Source organism: Mesoplodon mirus, assembly GCF_964341445.2.
Source record: "Mesoplodon mirus genome assembly, chromosome: 18".
NCBI lineage: Eukaryota > Metazoa > Chordata > Mammalia > Artiodactyla > Ziphiidae > Mesoplodon > Mesoplodon mirus.
Genome location: NC_138994.1, coordinates 44250231 through 44272005, shown reverse-complemented (window position 1 = coordinate 44272005; position 21775 = coordinate 44250231). Strand labels below are relative to the sequence as shown.

At 46.5% G+C, this 21775-nt stretch overlaps 1 protein-coding gene across 1 annotated transcript in view; it reads left to right on the top strand.

The window, feature by feature from the left end:
• The window catches only part of ADPRM (ADP-ribose/CDP-alcohol diphosphatase, manganese dependent), a 321096-nt gene that overhangs the window by 108379 nt on the left and 190942 nt on the right, over positions 1-21775 (top strand). Inside the window, exon 4 of the mRNA XM_082605554.1 lies at positions 4411-4595. Coding sequence (XP_082461680.1) covers positions 4411-4527 — 117 coding nt within the window. The 3' untranslated portion in view covers positions 4528-4595. The remainder of the gene's footprint in view (positions 1-4410; positions 4596-21775) is intronic.

Below are 21775 nucleotides of genomic sequence, written 5' to 3'. Positions count from 1 at the left end.
GTTTAAGAAATGGCCCTGGTTGCTATTATTATTGCAATAGTTATTTTCTTTCTTGGTCCCTGTTTTCTCATCTGTACAATGAAGAAGTTAGGCTGAGGGACTTCTAAAACTATTTTGGATAGGTCCATAGGTGGTGAATCAAACTCAAATTCTGAGAACCCAGGTTTCCTGAAAATCACCATCTCAGGGGCAGTACGAGTTTTAGAACATTTTAGTAAAGTCTTAAAAGATCCGATTTCTTTTTCTGATACCAGGGTTTCTCAACAGTGGCACTACTGACGTTTGGGAGCCAATAATTTTTTGCTGCTGGGGCTGTTCTGAGCATTGTGGGATATTTACTGATATCCCTGGCCTCTACCCACTAGATGCCAGTAGCAAACCCCTCCAGTCATGATAGTCAAAAATGTCTCTAGACCTTGCCAAGTGTCTCCTGGGGGCAGAATCAATCTGGCGGAGAACCGCTGCTCCCTGGCGCTCTCCCCTCCCTCCTAGTTTGCAGACTGCCTCAGGGCCTCTGCCGGTTTATATGCCTCCTCTACCCAGCAGCCCCCCTCCACCGGCACTCAGCAGGTGCTCAGAGGACTTGGCCCTGATGCTGCAGTTCTGTGGGGTGGTGAGCACGTAACCCCTGGGGAGCTGGTTCAGTGAGAAGAAGCACACTTCCAGGTCCTCAGTTCCTGCGGGTTTGGTTTATCTGTCTCAGAGGATCCCTCACTTCCCGCAGTGGGTGGACTTGTCCACTCAGACCCTCAGAAAGTAACCTTCTTTGGAATAAGAGTCTTTGCAGCTGTAATTAAGGGAAGGATCTCCAGGCGAGCTCATCCTCAAACAGACAAGTCCAAGAACCTGCGTCCTTGTAGAGAAAGGAGAGGAAATGTGAGGCACACACAGAGGGGAGGCCACGTGAAGATGGAGGCCGATGGTGAAGTGATGCCCCTACAGGACAAGGGCGCACGGCGGGAGGGAGGATGGGACGGACTCTCCTCAGAGCCTCTGGAAGGAGCAACTCAGAGGACACCTTGATTTTTTCCCTTGTGACAGAACAAACTTCTATTGTTTTCAGTGGCTACGTTTGTGGTACTTTGTTCTGGAAACCCTAAAAAAGGAACACACTCACTGTCGGTTAATGTCTCCACACCTCAGAGGTGGCCGAGGACCGAGGGCCCGAAGGGCTGAGCTGAGAAGAGCCAGCAGAAGGCTCGGGGCTCGGGCCTCCTGGACTAAACGCAGATTTGCCTGTCGGCTCAGCCCCCAGGGCAGCAGCTTGAGAAGGGAGATTGGGTCCTTCTCCCCCCGGAGGCCGCATCTGGGGTGTCAGGAAGCAGAGGTCATGGGTAGAGACGTATTTGTAGCACAGAACTAGGGACAGACAGGCCACAGGCTGGCGCGGTGAGGGAGCACTGGTCTGGGACTACACAGCACGAGGAGGAAAGAATGAACCGCACGCCTGTCCATGCAGGACCCCAAACATTGACACTGAGCAAGAGAGGCCAGACACCTCTTCCATTTACAGAAGGTTCAAAAACATGTAAGACCATCTATGCCATTAAAGGTTAGGACAGTGGTTACCTTCAGTGGGCGTGGTGCTGGAAGGGGGACGTGATGGAGACTTTTGGGGTGCCATTGTGCTCTGACTCTCGATCTGGCTACAGCCAATTACATAGGTGTGTACTATTTGAGCTGTATACCATGATATGACTGCTAAAGAAAATTTTAAAATACAGCTAAATGCAATATGTTCATTATTTGGATTCTGACTAGAAGAAACCAATTGTACATTTTGAGGTAATTTTAGGGAAGTTTGAATTTGGATTGGATATTAGATGACACTAAGGATTTAAAATTTGTATTCAGTATGATGACAATATTGTGGACACAGAAGAAAACGTCTTTATAGATATGGAGATACATCTTGAAACCACGTGCAGAGATGAACTGTCATGATGCCGTGATTCACATGAAAGCACCAAACTCCAGCTCAAATACGACAAAATGTTAAAGGTTATAAAATCCGGGTGACAGATATATGGAAGTTCATTATATTATGATCTCTACTTTTATGTATGTTTGCAAATGTTTGTAATAAATGAGACACTGAATACACAGATGGACGATGACCAGACATGTATAAGAACAGAACTCTGACCCACAACCTGCAGCAACCAGCCCAAGAAGCCACCCCATTATCTACAATAACTGGTTCAGGGAGCCAGATTACAGTCTGTAAGTAAGACTTACAGGAAGTCAGACCGCCTTCCCTAGTAACCAGCCCCACAGGCCAAACAGTAACTGAGGACAACTGATTTTTGACAAATACACCAAAACAGTTCCATGGGGAAAAGAAAGTCATTTCAACAGATGGTGCTGGAATAACTGAATATTTATATGGAAAAAAATGAAACTTGTCTTTACCTCATACCATCAACAAAAAATGAATTCGAGATGGATCATGGACATAACCTGAACATAAAAGCTAAAACCATAAAGTTTTAGGACAAAATATAGGAGAATATCTTTGTGACCTGGAGGTTGGCAAAATTTCTTAGGACAGAGAAGGCAATAACCGAGGAAGAAAAAGAAAATCAATAAATTAGATTTCATCATAATTTAAAACTCCTGCCTCGTTAAAAGCTACTGGGAAGAAGATGAAGAGGCAAGCTATGGACTGGGAGAAAATTTTAGCAAAATACGTATTTGTCAAAAGATTTACATCTGAAATACATGTGATTAATAACAACACAAACAGCCCAATTTTAAAAATGGGCAAATGATTTGGACGGACTCTTTACAAAGGAAGACAAATAGATGAAGAAGAAACCCATGAAAAAGGGCTTGAGATTGACATTCGACAGGAAATACAAATTAAAACCACAAGGAGATACAGCCACGCACTCACTAGAATGGCTAAAATTTAAACATCTCACAATACAAATGTTGGTGAGAATGGGGAGCAACTGGAGCTCTTGTGTACTGCTGGCAGGAATGTAATATGGTACAGCCGCTTTGGAGCAAGGCCCGGTGGTTTCTTACAAAGTGAGACATACACCTTCCCTTTGAACCAGGAATTCCACTCCTAGATATTTCTTTGTCCAAGATAAATGAAAACCTATGTCCGCCAAAGACTTGTTTAAGAATATTCATAGCAGCTTTGTTCATAATAGCCCAAACCACAAAACAACCCAATGTCCATGAACAGGAGAAAAGGTGAACACATCTTGTATATTCACACAATGGAATACTACTAAACAATAAAAAGGAACAAACTTCTGATACACACACAGCATGGATGAGTCTCATGGACATGATGGGTGAAGGAAGTCAGATATAAATGAGTACATGTAGTGTATGTTTCCATTTATATGACATTCTAGAACCTTCTAGGAACTAAGCTAAGATGACACATCTCAAAACAGTGGTTGTAGGGGTGGGGAGGAACTAACTGGGACCTTCTGGGGTCGATGGAAATGTTCTATCTCTTGATATCGGTGTGGGTTACATGGGGGACCCATTTTTCAATATAGTACACTAAGATTTGTGCATTGTGATGTGTGTAAATTATACCCTGCAAAAAAGAACTGTAAAAATCATCATCATAATAATAAAGGGGGTCAAGCTGGGGAGCAGGTGAAAGTATAGTTAAACCAAGAATAGAAGAATGTTGATAATGGTTGAAGTCATATGATGGAACTTGGGGATCCAGGGTAGAGGTGAGGGCAGGAAACCCATTACCCTGGAAGAGGAAAGTAGGGGTGTGGGCAGGGGCAGAGTGACCCCAGAATAGGGCAGAGATGTTAAAGGGAAATCTGTGAGGTGAGGGAGTCACCTGGCCCTTACGGGAAACACCGTGTGCTGATTCTGAGGAAGCAGAGATCCTGAAAGAGAGAAGGTGCTTCTTTGAGAAACTGGGATTTGGGGACAGAAGATGGAAATGGAGGAAGACGTGGAGATGGAGGTGGAGATGGAGATGGAGGTGGAGATGAAGATGGAAGTGGTGGTGGAGATGAAGATGGAGGGGGAGGGGGAGATGAACATGGAGATGAACATGGAGGTGGAGATGAAGATGGGGATGGATGTGAGAGATGGAGGTGGAGATGGAGATGGATGTGAGAGATGGAGGTGGAGACGGAGATGGAGGGAGACAGAGAGAGAACAAGAATTTCACCATTTTCACCTTGTCTCTGGAAAGATACCATCCCTTGAAGGAAAACAGACTTTTAGGGAGCCAGGAGGCCCTGGGCAGAGCAAAGACTCGGTTTGGTTGGCCAAACAAGTGTGTACAGGAGGGACCGTCTCTTGATCTTGTTAGAGCTGGTCTCCTTATCTGTCGTGTGTTTGTAATTGGCCAGGTATTCGAAAACCCTGTCTGCAGATATCCACTGAGTGTTTGCCCGTTGACCTTGTGTTCCCCAGGTTGCTACACAGCACTCGGCTCACAGCTTTCCCCAGCACTGCAGCAGACACGCTCCAAGCAGCCCCCGTGTCTGCCCTCTGCTAGACGTGGAGCTACAGACACAACTAAGAGGATGATGTCCCTCTCCAAAGAGGAGCTCCAGGCATCCCCATTTCCCCGCTCAGTGGTGTCTCTGACAAACAAGGTAAAGTGATGTCTCAAATGAGAGGGGAGAGAACAGCAGGAACTTTCTGGCTGTTTCTCACGCACTCATATATTCATCCGCCAGCAGCTGGTTGGGTGGGGTGTGTGGACCATGAAAGCTGGCAAGCAGCAGTGAGTGTCCAGGAGAACAAGGAGCAAACGCTTTTCCCTCCGGTAGATTCTCGAGTGTCTGAAATGCACCACTTAATGGGGCAGCAGTTGCAGGACTGGGCCTGGGGCTTCCTCAGCTTCCTATGCGCTCCAGCAGGTAGCTCGGCGCCTGGCTGGGGCTTAGGACTTGCCAAACATTTGTGAAATGATTCATCAAATAGGGGAGCTGCGGCAGGAAGGTTCGGCACAGCAGCGTCAAGTCGCCATTGCTGTTCCTCCTCAACCAACTGTCAAGTATTCCCTGTGTTCTTAGAGCGGGGGCAGTCAGATGGGACTGGCTAATTAGGGGGCGGGAGAGGCAGCTGTGAGGAGACCCTCTGACCTGTTCCCCATCCCCTTCCCCTCCCTCCCTGCTCTCTGATGGATGGACACCTCACCAAGTCTGGTTGCCACTGGCTGGCCTTCCTGAAGTCTTCGAGGTTCCCCAAGCAGCTTCTCCAAAGGAGAAGCAGCACACAGTGTGTTAGGGGAGGGTCGACGCTTTTCATACAGTAACAATAACTGTCATTTCTCGGACTCTTATTATGGGCTGGGAACCAGGCTGAGTGCTTTATCTGCATTGTGTCCTTTAGCCCTCCTGACAAGTCACTGAGGATGGGACAGTTATTATCTCATTTTGCAGGTGAGGAAACAGGATCAGAGAGGTTAAATGACTTGCCCAAAGTTACTCAGCAGGTGAGTAGTGAACCAGGTTAGAAAGGGGAGTTTTGGAGCCTGTCTGGCTCCAGAGCCTGGGTTCAAGTCTATCCTGCTCCCCTTTGAGACGGTTTTGAGGTTTTGGTTTTTTTTTTAAAAAACTGGAGGAACAGTGAATGGAGAGCGTATTTGAAATGGGGGCGCTGGCCATGAACAGAATTGCAGGGGTGGCTGCTTTGGGTGAGGGCTTAGGCCGGCCCTGATGGGTGGAGCTGCTGAGGACGTGGGGGCTGAAGCCGGGGACCTTGAGCTGCCGCCAGCAGAGCAGCAAGAGGCCTGTGACATAGGCCACAGAGCCACTACCACCATCATCCCAATGGAGCACAAAATGCCTGGTACCTGCCACCTTCTTCACCTGGAGCATCTCTTTTAATAGCTTTACTACGATGGTACTCTTATTGTCACTCCCATTTTACAGATGAGGAAACTGAGGCTCAGAGCTGCCTGACCCCAAACCCTGGTCTTTATACTGCACTCTGCTTGCTCAAGGATGGAGCCTGCCATTCCCCTTCACTGAATACCGTCAATATTAATAGGTTGCCAGATTTAGCCAATAAAATGACAAGATGCCCAGTTAAATTTGCATTTCAGATAAGCAACAAATGGTTTTTCTTATAAGACTGTTCCAAATATTGCCCAGGACATCCTTATACCAAAATGTATGTGTTGTTTATGAGAAATTCAAAGGTAACTGGCGTCCTTGTAATGTATCTGGCGACCCTGATATCGTAAGAGGCCCCACTGTGCTTGGGTCTGGAGTTATCTGTCCCTTCCCAGCCTTCTCCTCCCTAATAGGAGCTGGACTATTCTGGGAATTGCAAGGACCGAAAGCAGGGGAGAGCGGGCACGTCTCACAGCCAGGAGGTGGGCCCAGAGGGAAGGGTCGTCTGGTGGGAGAAAAGGGGCAGGTTGCGAAACACAAGTGATAGAAATAACACGATTCCTGAGAAGGGCCCCAAGCATGGGTTTGTATTTGGAATTCCTGAGATGCGGAGGGTCTTGCTCTCTCCCCGCTGGAGTCCCCACAATGCCTCACCCAGCTGTCACTGCGAGTGGCTGCCCTCCCCCCAACAAGACATTCTGTTGGGGACCCCATCCCTCTGATAAGGTGAGTGGTGCCTAGTGCCTGAGCTGATGAAGCAGAGGCCAGAGTGTTTCTGAATCTTCTGCTGCTGTCACCAGGGCACCTGTCTGTCACCTGCCCCCAGTGCTTCTAGGAAGGGAAGTTCTCCAGAGGTCACACTCCACCTAGACAGTGCACTCACCTCGCTCTTCACGTCATGCAGCCGGCGCCCAGGCCCTGCCCGGTTACGAGGTGGGAAAACAGCCAGGTGATAACGTCTGCTTTTACCTGAGGGTATAGTCCCCGTGGCACACGTCTGCCCTGCCTGTTTTGTCCATGTTGATATGTGCCAGCCTCGTTTCCCCTTTCCGACATGGAGCCTGCCCCAGCCTGCATACTGAGACTTGTTTTCCTGACACCTGCCCTGGTTGCCTGCCCCACCTGCAGCTGGGAGGGATGGACCCACAGATGCTGAGGTCTGATGTGGGATGCCCAGGAGGACAGCTGCGTGTGAGGTCCCGCCCATGCACTCCAGGATCTGAGGGTGGCCTTGCAACTCAACGTCTGGCTTTTTAGTTCCTGCCTCTGTCGAGGTTTGGGAGGGTGGTTCCTGCCCGGGCCTTTCCACCAATGGCTGTGAAGGGTGAAGCCCAAATGCTGTCCGGCAGGGCGGAAGCAGCCACCTGCACACAGCTTCCCCTCCTCCAGGTGCAGAGCCGGGACAGCCCCTCCTCCCTGCCACAGTTCTCACAGGGCAACCCTCCAGCCTGCTGGCGGCTGGCTCACCCCCTGCCCTCTCAGGGCACAGCCCCCTCCCCTTTGCCAGCCGTGCACAGCTGCCTCCTAACTCCAGTTCACAGACCCAACACACACTCTAAAGCAAAGTTAAAACCAGCTCGTTCCTCTGGGGAAATGGAAGGGCAGAGGGAGAGGTCCCCTCCTTACTTACTGTCCTCGACGTCCCTGGGGAAGATGGGGGACCTGGGGCTCACACACAGCTTGCACCAGGAGGAAGCTGGCAATGAGCTTCTGCTCAAGTTCTCATCGCAGCCTGAGGAAGCCTCCCTGGCCCCATCCAGGAGCTGCTGTGCAGCGAATCCCTGCCGAGAACAGGCTCCAGCAGGGATGATGAGCTCACAGGATGTGGGCTAATGGGTTAACCCTTGGCGGGCCGCTGGCAGAGGTACTTGTGATGGGGCTTTAGCTCAGCTCTGCTCAGCCTCTATTAGATGAATCCTGTGAAAAATTAATGAAGTTTCTCTGCAGTCTGTCTTCAAGTTTCGGGGAGATGTGCATGAGGCTAGTGTCTGGGCCAGGGCTGCTTCTCCTGACCCAGGCTCAGAAATCAGGAGACCTGGAGTTCCTGGGATGCTGGAGTGTGTGATGGTGATGGCGGTGGTGACAGGCCGAAGAGTGGATTACCCAGAGTCTACACTATCTCTGTCTAGTGCAGGCCTTGACGATGAGACGTGGGAGCCCTGTTTGTTCTGGATGTTGTAGAAAGCATGTGTAGACTTATTTAACATCCTCGGTTCCAAGATGGCAGGGATACCTCTGGGAAATTCCCAAGCCCTATGAGTGGACACCTTGTGTGACAAAATACCAGGAACCCACAGACAAAGGTCAGATGAGCACATAGGGTCCTACCCCACCCCAGGCCCAGACATCTCTGAACTGGGGGCAAAGTAGCATGTTCATCCTTGCTTCTCCCGGCTTTCCTGACTGTGCCCCTGTATTTTTCATGTTACTTATCATGGTGATAAGAAACAGTGAGAAACATCACTGCAGGGGTGGGGCAGGGTTTCCATCTCTATTAACAGTCATCACATTGTGCTTTTGGAAGCTGGGTGTGAGGTGTTGAATTGCCCAGTCTCAAGATGTGGGTCTGTACCCTGAAGCCAACGAGGTTGCCTAAACTCCTGAAAGCCAGGCTGACCCTCCATTCTTAACACCAACTCAAGGGTGAGAAGCCTTGCTTCTGGCTGGTTGGGGGCTCTGGGGTGAAGGGGGGTCCCTGCTATGGTAACGGTACATGGGGGGCCTGTAGGGGAGGCTGTGTGTCCTGTAGGGGAGGCTCTCCCAGGAGTGACCCCAGGGAGCGAAGACCAAGACAGGAGTGGGAATCTTCCATCCCTGGTAGCTTGTGAAATGAACATGATGTTTCCAGCCTGGGAAGGCTCTGCAGAGGTTGATGGGTGATAAAGAGCTAGAGAAGCAGACGGCCCGGAGGGCCAGCCATCCACCGGAGCTGCTGGAGGGGGTCGAGCTGAGGGGGCTTTTCCTCTGGCTTCCTGTGGAGGCTAAGCCTTCTCTTCTCTGCTCAGGGGATGAGTGTCCAGGGGAACTGGACTTGAAGGCTTTTGAGGATGTTGCTTGCTCTGCCTTCATACTCAAATCGGTTTGTCAAACTAAATGGCCTGGCTTGTGAAGAAACCCGGGAGTGAATTATTTTGCAGTGCATGTAATCAGATCATTTATTTTTCCCTCAGTTCAGGTTTCTGTGCTTTCCCCCAACCCTCTGCAGGGCGTGGCAGGCAATGTAGTAACAGCCATCAGTAAGACAAATCCGCATTTCGCATTCCTCCATGTCGGGCACCAGTCTAGAGTACTTTATATGTACAGTAATTCATGTATTCCTCCACATATTCTTATCAGTTAGGGATGTGAGCTATATTATTATTCTTATATTTGGCTTTGCACAAATTACTTAACTTCCCTGAGCCTTAATTTTTTCATTTAAGTGGATGTGATCATTGCCACCTTAGAGAGTTTTTGTAAGAATTGTATAAGAAAATGCACATAGCAAGTGCTTAATGAATATATGTACATATTGATATATTCTGTATGATATATATTCACATATTATATAATCATATAATACATGATATATGATTAATATATTACACATATATTGATATAATGTATATATTATATATAGTGTATATATGCATATGATATCAGTGTATATATGTACCTATGCAAATTAGGGGGGATCTGGGTCCAGGAGAAAGTGTCCAGGTAGAAGCTGTGCTGTCTGCAGGCCCCTCCCTAGCAGGATAGAGGAGGGGGCTTGAGAAGCCAGCTTGGACCCTGGACAATCGACACCAAGTGTCCCTCGGGGGCAGGGCTGCTGCTACAGTTGTGGTATCGAGGAGGCAGAAAGCAGGCTCAGGCCCTGCCTGGGGGATGGCTGGTGGCACCCGCCTTCCCCACCCTGTAGCTCACAGCTGCTCCGGCTTAGCTCTGCCCCCCTCACCCGGCTAGCCTAGTGGTCCACACACCCATGGTGCACGGGGTGACCAACTATCACCCCTGGTACGACGGGGTGACCAATGCTCTTTTTTTTTTTTTCATTGTCACCCTTCTACACTTCTTAAAAAGTATTTTAAAGGAAATCTCAGACATCTCTTCTTTAGTGAATCCTTGCCTCTGGAGATGTGTATCTCCGTAACAGATAAGGACCTTCTTCCTTCCTTTCTTCCTCTTATTTAAAACAATAACCACAATGCCATCATAATCTCACTTGAAATGTAAACATTCCTTAATGTTAATACCATTCACTCACATTTCCCTGATTGCCTCAGAAACGTCTTTTTATGGTCAGGTCTCCATAAAGCAGGGTCCTCACAAGTGCCGGCCCTACGTGCTGTGACTCCCAAGCTCCCTCTCATCCATAGCAGTCACTTCCGCCTCTGTTCACACCATTTAGTTACTGAAGATTCCAGGTCGTGTGAGTTGGAGAACCCACATTCCGGACGTGGCTGGCTGCTTCAGACAACTGAAGACTTCCTGTAAGAGAAATGGAAATTGGAAACTGCGCTAAAGTGCAGATCTTAAATGGTGTCATTTAACATTTTCCTCTTTTCTGCAAGGCCTGGGTCTTGATTTCTGCTGCAGCCAGTGATCCTAGGACAGGGCCTTGGCAAAGAGGTGCCAGTCAATGTGGAATAAATGGCCAAGTGAACATCCACAAGGCATCTTACAATGTACAGAGGCCTTTTGCCTCGTGCTCTTGGGTCCTCAAAGTAGACCCGTGACACAGGCAGGGCTGCATTTTGTGTATGCTTCTCAGTTGTACTGCTGGGACAGGCCACCAAGACGGGAGAAGCCTTTTAGCTTTCCAGGGCCTGGGGAAATCATGCCAAGCAATTGCTTAGATCAGGCAGCCCCAGGGAGAAGCCACCACCTTCCACCTGCTCCCCCGCCCCCTATGTTAACCTCTGCCTTCCTTCCTTTCCCATCGGGGGTGCCCTGGCCAAGAAAATAGGACTCTGGCCCCAAGTCTCTCCCGGTCTGACCCCTTGGTCTTCTTGAGAAATTCGGTTAAGTCAAGCGTCTCCCTAACCAATCTCTCTGGCTGGTCAAGCATCCCCCTCTCTAAGCCACAAGGCCATTTCCTAAAGCACCTGCATCTTTGCTTTTCTCTTCTTGTCTCTTGAGACTCTCTTGTTCCTTGTCTATCTGTCGGTCTTCTCCCTCAACTGCTTCTATTTCTCCTACATGACAGTTCTCGAGATGCCATATTTCCTTGGGGGACACTCAAGGAGATACTGCCCCTTTCTTTCTCAGTACGTATTAATTGAGCAGACAGTGTGGAGACGGCAGCCGGGTCGGGTCCTGCGTGGGGAATCGGAACGCCCTGGAGGCATTGGGAATTTCCTGAGTGGGGCTGGGTGTAGGGGAGCCGGGGACACGGAGGAGGAAGTGATTGGTGGCATTTACGAGAACAAGTGGGAGTGGAGCAGGGCAGGAAAGAACATCTTTTTGGGGTGTGGTTCCCAGGGTCATCAATACCTGCCAGGACCTGCCCTCCTTTTGCGGGGGTCTGAGACCCCCGGAAGGAGCAGGACCTGGACCTGGACGGCCGGGGGGCGGGGTGTGGTCAGAGGGCAGGAGCCGCCTGCTCCTTGGGCGCGGCTGCCATCTAGTGGTGAGATTTAGGTAGTGTTGCTATCTGAAGTTCAATTAGTCCTCGCCCAGCAATTGGCCTCTGGCCTGGTAATTAACACTGAACTTGACGTTGGAAAAGTCAACGTCACAATATTTGCCGATAAATACCATCTCCCGAAAGTAGTCTCCGCAGTTTCAAAATCTGAAAGAATTATCACTGTGTACCTTTTGAATAATTTAGAAGATTCATGTATTCATCGTTTCATCGAATATTTTCTGTGGATCTGTCATATGCCAGGCATGTTTGAGGGTAGGCACTGGAAATAAAGAGGTGACCTCGACGAACTGTACAACTCATGTGGCAAAAGAAAGGCAACTAAACCAACGATTCCAGTCCAGAAAGAAAAATACTTCAATACAGATATGTCTGTGCTGTGCTTTGAGAATACAAAGGAGGGTCATCTTAGATTGGTCTAGAGTGGTAACTGGGAAGGAAGGCAAAGGCTTCTTGAAGGAGATTATGGCTAAGATGAACCTTGAAAGGCATATAGGAGGCAGAAAAAGAACGATGGAGGGGAGGGAAGTGGCGGAGGTGGAGGTGGAGGTGGAGGCGGGTGATGATCAGAGGGGATGATGAGACACAGGGAACAGACTGTAGGAACACATAAAGTTTTCCATTTCTCCTTTTATGAGTTCCCCAAGCATTCAGTTGTGAATATAAGGAATTCAATCTAGAATGTGTAGAACGGGTTCTAACCAAGGATTTTTAAAAATTATTACTAGAATTTTAGAACTGGAAAGGATCCCAAAGGAATTATATCTAATGTATTTAACAGTTCTTCTGTTAATATTTACACTGTGTCCCAGTTTCTCCTGCTAAAATGGCAGTGCCTTCCCGTGCCTTGGGCAGTTAGGGTGGGGCCTTGATGAAGTCTAAGGTGGACTTATGTAATAGTCTTCCCAGGGGTTTGCCCTGCCTTGGTTGGTTCCCTCATATGACCTCATCACTAAAGGAAGAATCAGATGTATTTCTTCCTTCCCTCCCTCTCTCCCTCCTTTCCCTCCTTCCTTCTTTTTGTTTTTAATCCAACAAATAGTGGTGACTACCTGCTATGTGCCAAGCTGGGCATATTGATGATTCAGAGGTGAATGAGATCTGTCCCTGCTCTCAGAGGGCTGACAGTCTAGTGGGGTAGACAGACAGGTAAATATGTATAAACAACTGTCAACAGACATCCCCCGCATCAGGCAACAGAAGGATCTAGTCCTTTACCCTCCTCTTTCAGGAGTCACTTCCCTCTAAAACATTTGGAGAGGGAAATTTCCCCTCTCCAAATATTCGTCCCTTCTCCCTTTGCTGCTGCCGGCCTCCACTTCCCTTTGTCCCAGGTCCATCCCAGGCCTCTGGTCTGCTGCTGTTCACCCCTCAGAGTTCCACCAACACAGAGTGTGTGTGTTTCACGGGTAAATACTCCCCATTTGAGAGAACACAAGATTTCTAGGCAGGAAACCACTTAACTTTATTTTTTCCTAATTCAGTACACTTGAATGGACCGCAAGCTGGGCTAACATGGAAGGTTAAACCCTTTCCAGGGATTCTGCATTAAAAAAGTCTCCTAGAATAGAATTGGCTTTTTCTTTTGGATGCACAGTTGTATAACTTTTAACACATGTGTACATTTGTGTAGCCACCACCATAATCAGGATAAAGAATAATTCCTTCACCCCAAGGTGTTCCCTCGTGCTGTCCCTTTATAGTGACTCTCTTTCCTCTAGCAATCCCTGATTTGTTTTCCATCTCTGTAGCTTTGTCTTTTCAAGAATGTCATGTAAACAGAATCATACGGTATGTAAACTTTTGAGACTGGCTTCTACCACTTGGCACATTGGCTTCAAGAGCCCTCAGAGTTGTTGCGTGCATCCATCGTTTTGTCCTTTTCATTGCTGAGTAGTCTTCCATTGGGTAGATGTACCACTTTCTTATTCACCTGCAGAAGAGCATTTCAGTTGTTTCTAGTGTTTGGCAAATATGAGTAGAGTTGCTAGACACATTCGTTTCTGGGCTTTTGTGTTAACAGAAGTTTTCTTTTCTCGAGGATTGGGACTTCTGAGTCATATGGTAAATGTATAATTAACTTTATAAATGCTAAGTTGTTTTCTGGGGTGGCTCACACATTAATGGTCTTGGGGAGATACTACGACATACCCTGCACTTCCTACTTCTGCATTAAATAATTGAAAAAAAGAATCATTAACTGATTTAAACCAGTGTATTTTGGGGAAGAGGGGGTCCCTGTTACTTATAACCAAATACAGTTCCTAATTGATGCAACTTCTATGCCAGCTACTGTCCTAGGCATTGGAGAAACAGATTTGAGTGAGAAAAGGTCCCTATCCTTAAGTTCAACAGGGGTAAATGCTGGGTAGCATGTGACAGAAAAGGGACGCTTTCTCAGACAAGCAACAGTCAAGGTTGTATGAAGAAGCTCACCAAATGGAACGTACGCACCATGGAGCTGTGATTTTGCTCTGTTATGTTTACTGCTGTATCTCTTGTGCTTGGAACAGAATTAAAAGTATTCAAATCATATAAACTCAATGAATAAAATGGAAATAGAACATGTCTTCAAATTAAAATATCTTCTGTAGGTAGAGGATGATGATGAGGGACCTTCTTGGGTTTCTGGTTGGGTTGGAGGGCAGAGCCAATGGGACAGGGCACTTAGGACCTGGGCTCAGGTGGGGACCTTCTGGAGGTGGAGGCCAGCTAGGCAGCACATCCTCTGCGGTGATCTTCGTAATTGCTTTCCGAGCATACCGGGCTTCTTGTAGTATTGATACTGGAGGCTCTGGGTGCTCAGTTTGGCTTGAGAACGCCTCTCCTGAAAGTGAGAATAGCAATTAAGGAAAGCATGGGGAGGCTATTAACCCATTCGATTAATGAGGTCACTTGTTTTGCTAATAATCTCACCGAGGACTTTGAGGAGAACTGTGGCAATGGATTAAAACCCCAAAGGATGGACGTTTCCTCTTTAGCCCATAAAGTCCCCATCCAGTCCTGCAAAGCCAGTTGCTGGTTTTAACTGAAATTCTCTTGTCCTTCCCACTAATTTCTCTGTGGACCTGTATGACTCAAGCCAGTCTCCCTGGCGAGGTTTTCAAAATGTATTACACAATTTCAGCCAGTGTTTGTAGCATCCTGGACCTTACATAAGAATGATGAGGGGAAGAGGAACCAAGATGGCGGAGTAGAAGGACGTGCTCTCACTCCCTCTTGTGAGAACACCAGAATCACAACTAGCTGCTGGACAGTCCTTACTGATAATATACCAGTGAAGAGGGTGGGAGGGAAGAGGCCCTGCTTTAGAACCTTGTTTCTCAGACCTTCATATGATAAGAATCACCTGGAGAGGACGTTGAAACAAATATTGCTGGGCTTGCCTGCACCAATTGTGGTTCAGCAGGAGTGCAGTGCGGCCCAGAATTTGCATTTCTAACAAGCTCCCAGGGGATATTGCTGCTGCTGGACCCCACTGTTTGAGTACTGATTCTTTGGAGGACCCTTCCATGGCCTTCCTCCAGCTCTGCCCCTCCCCCAAAGCGAAGATGTCTATGGGGTCAAGGGAATCTGCATTAAAGAGGCTACCTTGATGATTTGTGTGTGCCTTCTTGTTTGAGAAGCCCAGATCTATACTATGAGCCCTCCTGTACTATGGTCAGAGCTGATGGCTTTGGAGCAGCCGATCTGAAGGCTAAATAACCATTTAGTGCTGGGTCTAGGGTCCTCAACAGGGAGGCTTGTGATTAAACAAAGAACTTCACCCTCTCTCCCTGAGAGTATGGATGCAAACACACAGAGAAACTTAGTAGTTGATAGTGGGAGGAAGTTAGAAAAAGCCAGGAGGAAGCTGTGTGTAGCAAATGCTGAGGCAGGGAAAAGCTCGCGGTATCGGGAGGGTCTGAGTCATGACCTTGGTAGTGTGTGGGCTGTGATTACTGGAACCTACAGTTGAGGGAAGGACATTTAATCGGGTCATTTGAGTGACCTTGATTTTGAATTCTCAATTTCTTTTCCTCCATAACATCCAACTCTTTGGCTGTTTCTGTGTTTCTTACCTTCTTACCACCATCACCAGAAGCGATTGCTTCTTTGGAACCTGGGAAAGCCTAATTAATACATGAACCAGTATGAAAAAGAGAAGCACTCCAAAAGAAAAAAAACAGAGAGGATTAAAAAAAAAAAAGCAACATTCAAAAATTCAAAAGCATTTTTATATACCAGGGCTAACCATTTAGAAAATGCCAGGCTTTGGATATGAAGAAAAAGTATAAAATTGTTCGGGACACAGAGGAAGATATGAATAAACAGAAATATGCTGTGTTCCTGGTGGGAAGTCCCACTACTATTTACTAGCTTGATTCTACACAAATGAATCAATAAATAAGAAATTCCAATAGGAACCTACCAGATGTTTTGTGGTAATTTTCAAACTGAAAAAAAAATGCATCTGGAATAGAAAAGTTATGAGAACAGCCTAGAAATGTTTAAATTAGAGTCAGGCGTTTGGAGGTGGAGAAATACATAACAAAATTATAATAATGAAAACAACATGCTGTATTACCAGCGTGAAGGATAGATGGCACAGAACAGTCTAGAGCAAACCCATATGGGAATGTAGTATGATTGCAGCAGCATATTGGGGCAGTGGAAAAACGATGGATGTTTAGCTCCACACTGTGTTTTACAGTGAAAATTTGAAAACAGTGGAATATAATGAAATACATTTTAAGACTATGCATCTACTAAATGACAAAACGACAAAATAAATATTGATATAGAGGTTCATGGTATATATATATTTTTTTAACATCTTTATTGGAGTATAATTGCTTTATAAAAGTGTGTTAGTTTCTGCTTTATAGCAAAGTGAATCAGCTATATGTATACATATATCCCCATATCTCCTCCCTCTTGAGCCTCCCTCCCACCCTCCCTATCCCACCCCTCTAGGTGGTCACAAAGCATGGAGCTGATCTCCCTGTGTTATGCGGCTGCTTCCCACTAGCTATCTGTTTTACATTTGGTAGTGTATATATGTCCATGCCACTCTCTCACTTCATCCCAGCTTACCCTTCCCCCTCCCCATGTCCTCAAGTCCATTCTCTGCATCTGCGTCTTTATTCCTGTCCTGCCCCTAGGTTCTTCAGAACCATTTTCTTTTTTTTTTTTTACATTCCATATATATGTGTTAGCATATGGTATTTGTGCTTCTCTTTCTCACTTACTTCACTCTGTATGACAGACTCTATCTAGGTCCATCCACCTCACTACAAATAACTCAATTTCGTTTCTTTTTATGGCTGAGTAATATTCCATTGTATATACGTGCCACATCTTCTTTATCCATTCATGTGTCGATGGACACTTAGGTTGCTTCCATGTCCTGGCTATTGTAAATAGAGCTGCAGTGAACATTGTGGTACATGACTCTTTTTGAATTATGGTTTTCTCAGGGTATATGCCCAGTAGTGGGATTGCTGGGTCATATGGTAGTTCTATTTTTAGTTTTTTAAGGAACCTCCATACTGTTCTCCATAGTGGCTGTATCAATTTACATTCCCACCAACAGTGCAAGAGGGTTCCCTTTTCTCCACACCCTCTCCAGCATTTGTTGTTTGTAGATTTTCTGATGATGCCCATTCTATGTGGTGTGAGGTGATACCTCATTGTAGTTTTGCATTTCTCTAATAATTAGTGATGTTGAGCAGCTTTTCATGTGTTTCTTGGCCATCTGTATGTCTTCTTTGGAGAAATGTCTATTTAGGTCTTATGCCCATTTTTGGATGGGGTTGTTTGTTTTTTTGATATTGAGCTGCATAAGCTGCTTGTAAATTTTGGAGATTAATCCTTTGTCAGTTACTTCATTTGCAAATATTTTCTCCCATTCTGAGGGTTGTCTTTTCGTCTTGCTTATGGTTTCCTTTGCTATGCAAAGGCTTTTAAGTTTCATTAGGTCCCATTTGTTTATTTTTGTTTTTATTTCCATTTCTCTAGGAGGTGGGTCAAAAAGGATCTTGCTGTGATGTATGTAGTAGAGTGTTCTGCCTATGTTTTCCTCTAAGAGTTTTATAGTGTCTGGCTTTACATTTAGGTCTTTAATCCATTTTGAGTTTTTTTGTGTGTATGGTGTTAGGGCTTGTTCTAATTTCATTCTTTTACATGTAGCTGTCCAGTTTTCCCAGCACCACTTATTGAAGAGGCTGTCTTTTCTCCATTGTATATTCTTGCCTCCTTTATCAAAACTAAGGTGACCATATGTGTGTGGGTTTATCTCTGGGCTTTCTATCCTGTTCCATTGATCTATATTTTTGTTTTTGTGCCAGTACATATTGTCTTGATTACTGTAGCTTTGTAGTATAGTCTGAAGTCCCAGAGCCTGATTCCTCCAGCTTCATTTTTCTTTCTCATGATATATTGTTAAATAAAAAAAACCCACAGTTTACAAAACAGTAAAAAGTGTAGAATGAGCCACATTTGCTAAATACCTATACGTATATTTATATTCACAAAGGTCACAAATGCAGATGTCTCTCTTGTCCCATTTTTTACAAAACCAACTTTGATTGAGGTACTAACCATATCATCAGTGGCTCAGCATCTCCACTGCATTGGGTTTGGAATTAAGCTTCACCTCCCGATCTCAGCTGCAGGGTCTAGGCTTGAAGGCTGGTTTCCACATGGCTCCCTGAATCACCTTTGAAGTTGACCACACTCCCGACCATGTGGCTTCTGAGAAAAATCCTGAGATGTGTTTTCCCTGGGCCACCATCCTCCCCATGATCTCCCATCTTTCCTTCCTCCATCATGTTCTGTCCTCCCCACAAGGTCTAGCTGCTACTGGTAAGTCAGAGAAATATCAGAGTTAAATAGATCCCACGATCATTCTAAGGGGAATTGAGTGGCTCTGTAAGACCATGTAAAGCTCAAGAAAGGCAATAGGGGAAGGAATACTAATTACAGAAGCCTTGAACCCATACGGTAAGTCCCCTGCATATGAACCTTCAAGTTGCGAACTTTCAAAGATGCGAACGTGCGTTCCACCAGCGTCAGGCATGAGTGACACTGCGGCTTGCCCTCCGTCTCCTGTCGCTGACGATCCTTCAGCTCTACCATCTCCCACCTCCTCTCCCTCCTCCAGTCAGTAACTATTCTTGCTTGTTCACTCAATGCCAGCCCCTGTGTGCCAGCTGTTGTACTGTACTGCTGTACTTTTCAAGGTACTGTACTGTAAGATTAAAAATGTTTTCCTTATTTTTTTATGTATTATTTGTGTGAAAGGTATTATAAACCTATTATAGTACAGTATAGCCGACTGTGTTAGTTGGGTACCTAGGCTAACTTTGTTGGACTTATGAACAAATTGGCCTTATGAACACGCTCTCGGAACGGAACTTGTTCGTATGTAGGGGACTTACCATATTCCCATCTCTTAAGTGTGGGGAGGGGTGTCCAGAAAAATCCCCCCAAACCAAGCAGATTATTCACCCTTTCCGTCCTCCCCTCAAATTTCTGGAATTGAGAACGAGGTAGCCGCATGGTGTGAAGACGGTGCTTGGCACACGGAGCTTTACGTGCAGAGCTGGGCGCCACCTGGGCCACTCCTGCCCGCTGCTGTCTCATGCATCCAAATCACGACAGTTTACCAGGACACGTGGCTTCTTTTCCTGACCACCCTCCAACCCATTCCTGCCTTAGAGCTTCAGGGAAGCGAGGTTAGGAACCCAGGTGGTGGGCCCTGGTTGTAGCTGGATGTATTCCAGAACAAACCCCTTAAATGGCTTCTAAAGAGCAGGAATTAAGTGGCAGTGAAGAGGTGAAATTACCACCTATTACTTCACCCATATAATTGGGTTAATAATTAAAACATAACCAGCAGGGGCCTCATCCACATGGAGTCATTATGTGCTTCTTTTTCCGACCATTGTCACAAAATATGAAAACTACATCTCATAAGGGGAGCGTTCTCAGGATTGCTTAGCAACCTCCACTGTAATTGTCACCCAGTTTATAAGAACACACGATTAATTATCGTGTCTTGTACCTAGAATATTATGCGTGTGGAAGAGTCATGGAGATGGATCCTCCTTGTCTTGAAACAGATCACACGCGGGGGGGTTCACCTGGGAACATTTCAGAGTTTGTCTGGTGGGAGAGCCTTGAAACAGCCTTCATTAGAATACATAATTTCATGATAAAATTGTATAGCTTTTCCGTGGAGGAAGGCAGCTCTTTCTAACCATATGGCCATTGTTGTACCGGAACAATTGCTGAACAAATCCAGGACTTCTCTACTCATTCGTGACAAATATTTGTGTCTCATCACAATTCTAGGGAAAAGTTAGGGGTGATAACATAGAATCGAACACCAGGTTTGGGAATAAAGAGACTTGAGGTCTAATGCCAGCTCTCCTGCCACTGGCTTATGGACTTTTATCCAAACCTTTTCTCATTAAACCTCAGTTTCTTTTTCTGTGAAAGCCTGGGCTGGTATGCCTTTGGCTGGTGCTCACAGCTGCGAATCAGCAAGCACAAAAGGGTACAACCATTGCAGTTATTAAACCCCACGATTTCCAGGCCATTTCTTTCACTTCCATGGTTTTAATTACTACCCTCTGCCAGTGTCTTAAGAACAGCCCTCTCTTCCAGACCTATATGTCCGACAGCCCACTGGCCATCTCCACTTGCATACGACACAGGCCAACCCAAACTCCACCTGTCCCAAACAGAACTCATCATTCTCTGAACTGTGCCCACCCAACCCCCTTCTCTCCCAATGTCCTCCATGTTTTATCAGTGACATTACTGTCCACCCAGTCGGTAAAACCATAAACCTGAGGATCACCTGACATTCTTCTCCCTTAGACCTCATGTCCAACAAATCACTTTCTTGTTAGTTGCACTTACCCAATACCTCTTGTTTGCTAGTTTGTTCTACAGTTTGTTAGTTGGAACCCCCAATATCTGTCAAGCATTTCCCCAGCACGACAGCCACCACTGTGACCGAAGTCCTCACCTTCTCTTACTTGGATGGGGTACCTTTCTGGTGTCTCTAATCCCACTGGAGTGCCCGTGCCATCCTTTCTCCATGGACAGATATGGTGATCTGTGTAAATTTCAGATCTGATTATGTCTATAGTAGATGCCATTTGAGGTCTGCTGAGCCTAGGATCCAGCGTCCCCCCTTCTCCGAGACCCGCCCCATCTCCTGGAAGGCACATTTGTATTATGACACCTTGAGCTTCCTGGAGCTCACCCATAGGTCAGTGAATTAGGGGTAAATAATTGAATTTACCAGGCTGACTCAATTGAATTCTTTCTCCAGGCATTTTGAATTGTGACTCATAAACACCGTTGTGCCTCTCTGTATGACTGGAACTATAACTTATAACCTGAGGACCATTGTCTACCCTGCCTTTGGAGAAAGAGAGAAAGAGAAAGTGCAAAGAGAGAAAGAGAAAATAACAAAGCAGACACACAGAGAGGCATACATGACAGAGAGAGACTAACTCTTGGATTCCGGAAGAGTTTTCCAGATTCTGACTCCAGGCCCTTCCTGAGAACTATTCATGCTCTGAGATTTCATTAAATTTCTGGGAATTTATAAGAAATTCCCCCATTTCACTTGAGCTACCTTGAGCTGATTTCCATTCCTTGAAGCCAAATAGTTTTTGCTCACATCCTGGCATTATCATGTTAACCCCACCCCAGACTCCCTGTGACACTAGGTTACAGCCCCAGATTCCTAAGCCAGCCCAAAGGCCCTGACGGGTTTTCTAAGCTTCTTCTGGCCTTTCATCCCTTTGCTTTCTGTGCTCCAGTCACCCCAGGAATCTTCCAGTTCCTGGACATGCCATCCTCTCTTGGGTCCCTGCCCCTGCCATGCAGTTGCCTGGGATGCCCTCAATCTCCGCTCCATGCGTCCTTCAGGTCTCAACATAAATGCCAGTTCCTCAAGAAGCCAGCTGTCTTGGTGGCCCAGGCTGGGCCTTGGCCCCTAGAGAGGAGGACCCCCTTGGCAGGTTTTGTGCAGGAGGTGGTGTCTGATCTGAGCTTTGAAGGACAGACAGGAAGAGCTCATCTAAGGCACTTCTAAGAATTTAGGGACACAGATGGGGTCCTTGGTGATGAGCCCGGGCTTTCAAATCAGATGCTCCTGTAACTGTGGGACTTTGGCCAAAGTCTTACCTGAAAGGTCCAGTGAGTGTGAGGATGAGAAATAGCAAATGTAGAGTAGCTGGCATTACTTTGTCATTATTTGCTTTAGCTCAAAGCACCCCGCAATGGTCTGGGGCTTTGCCCA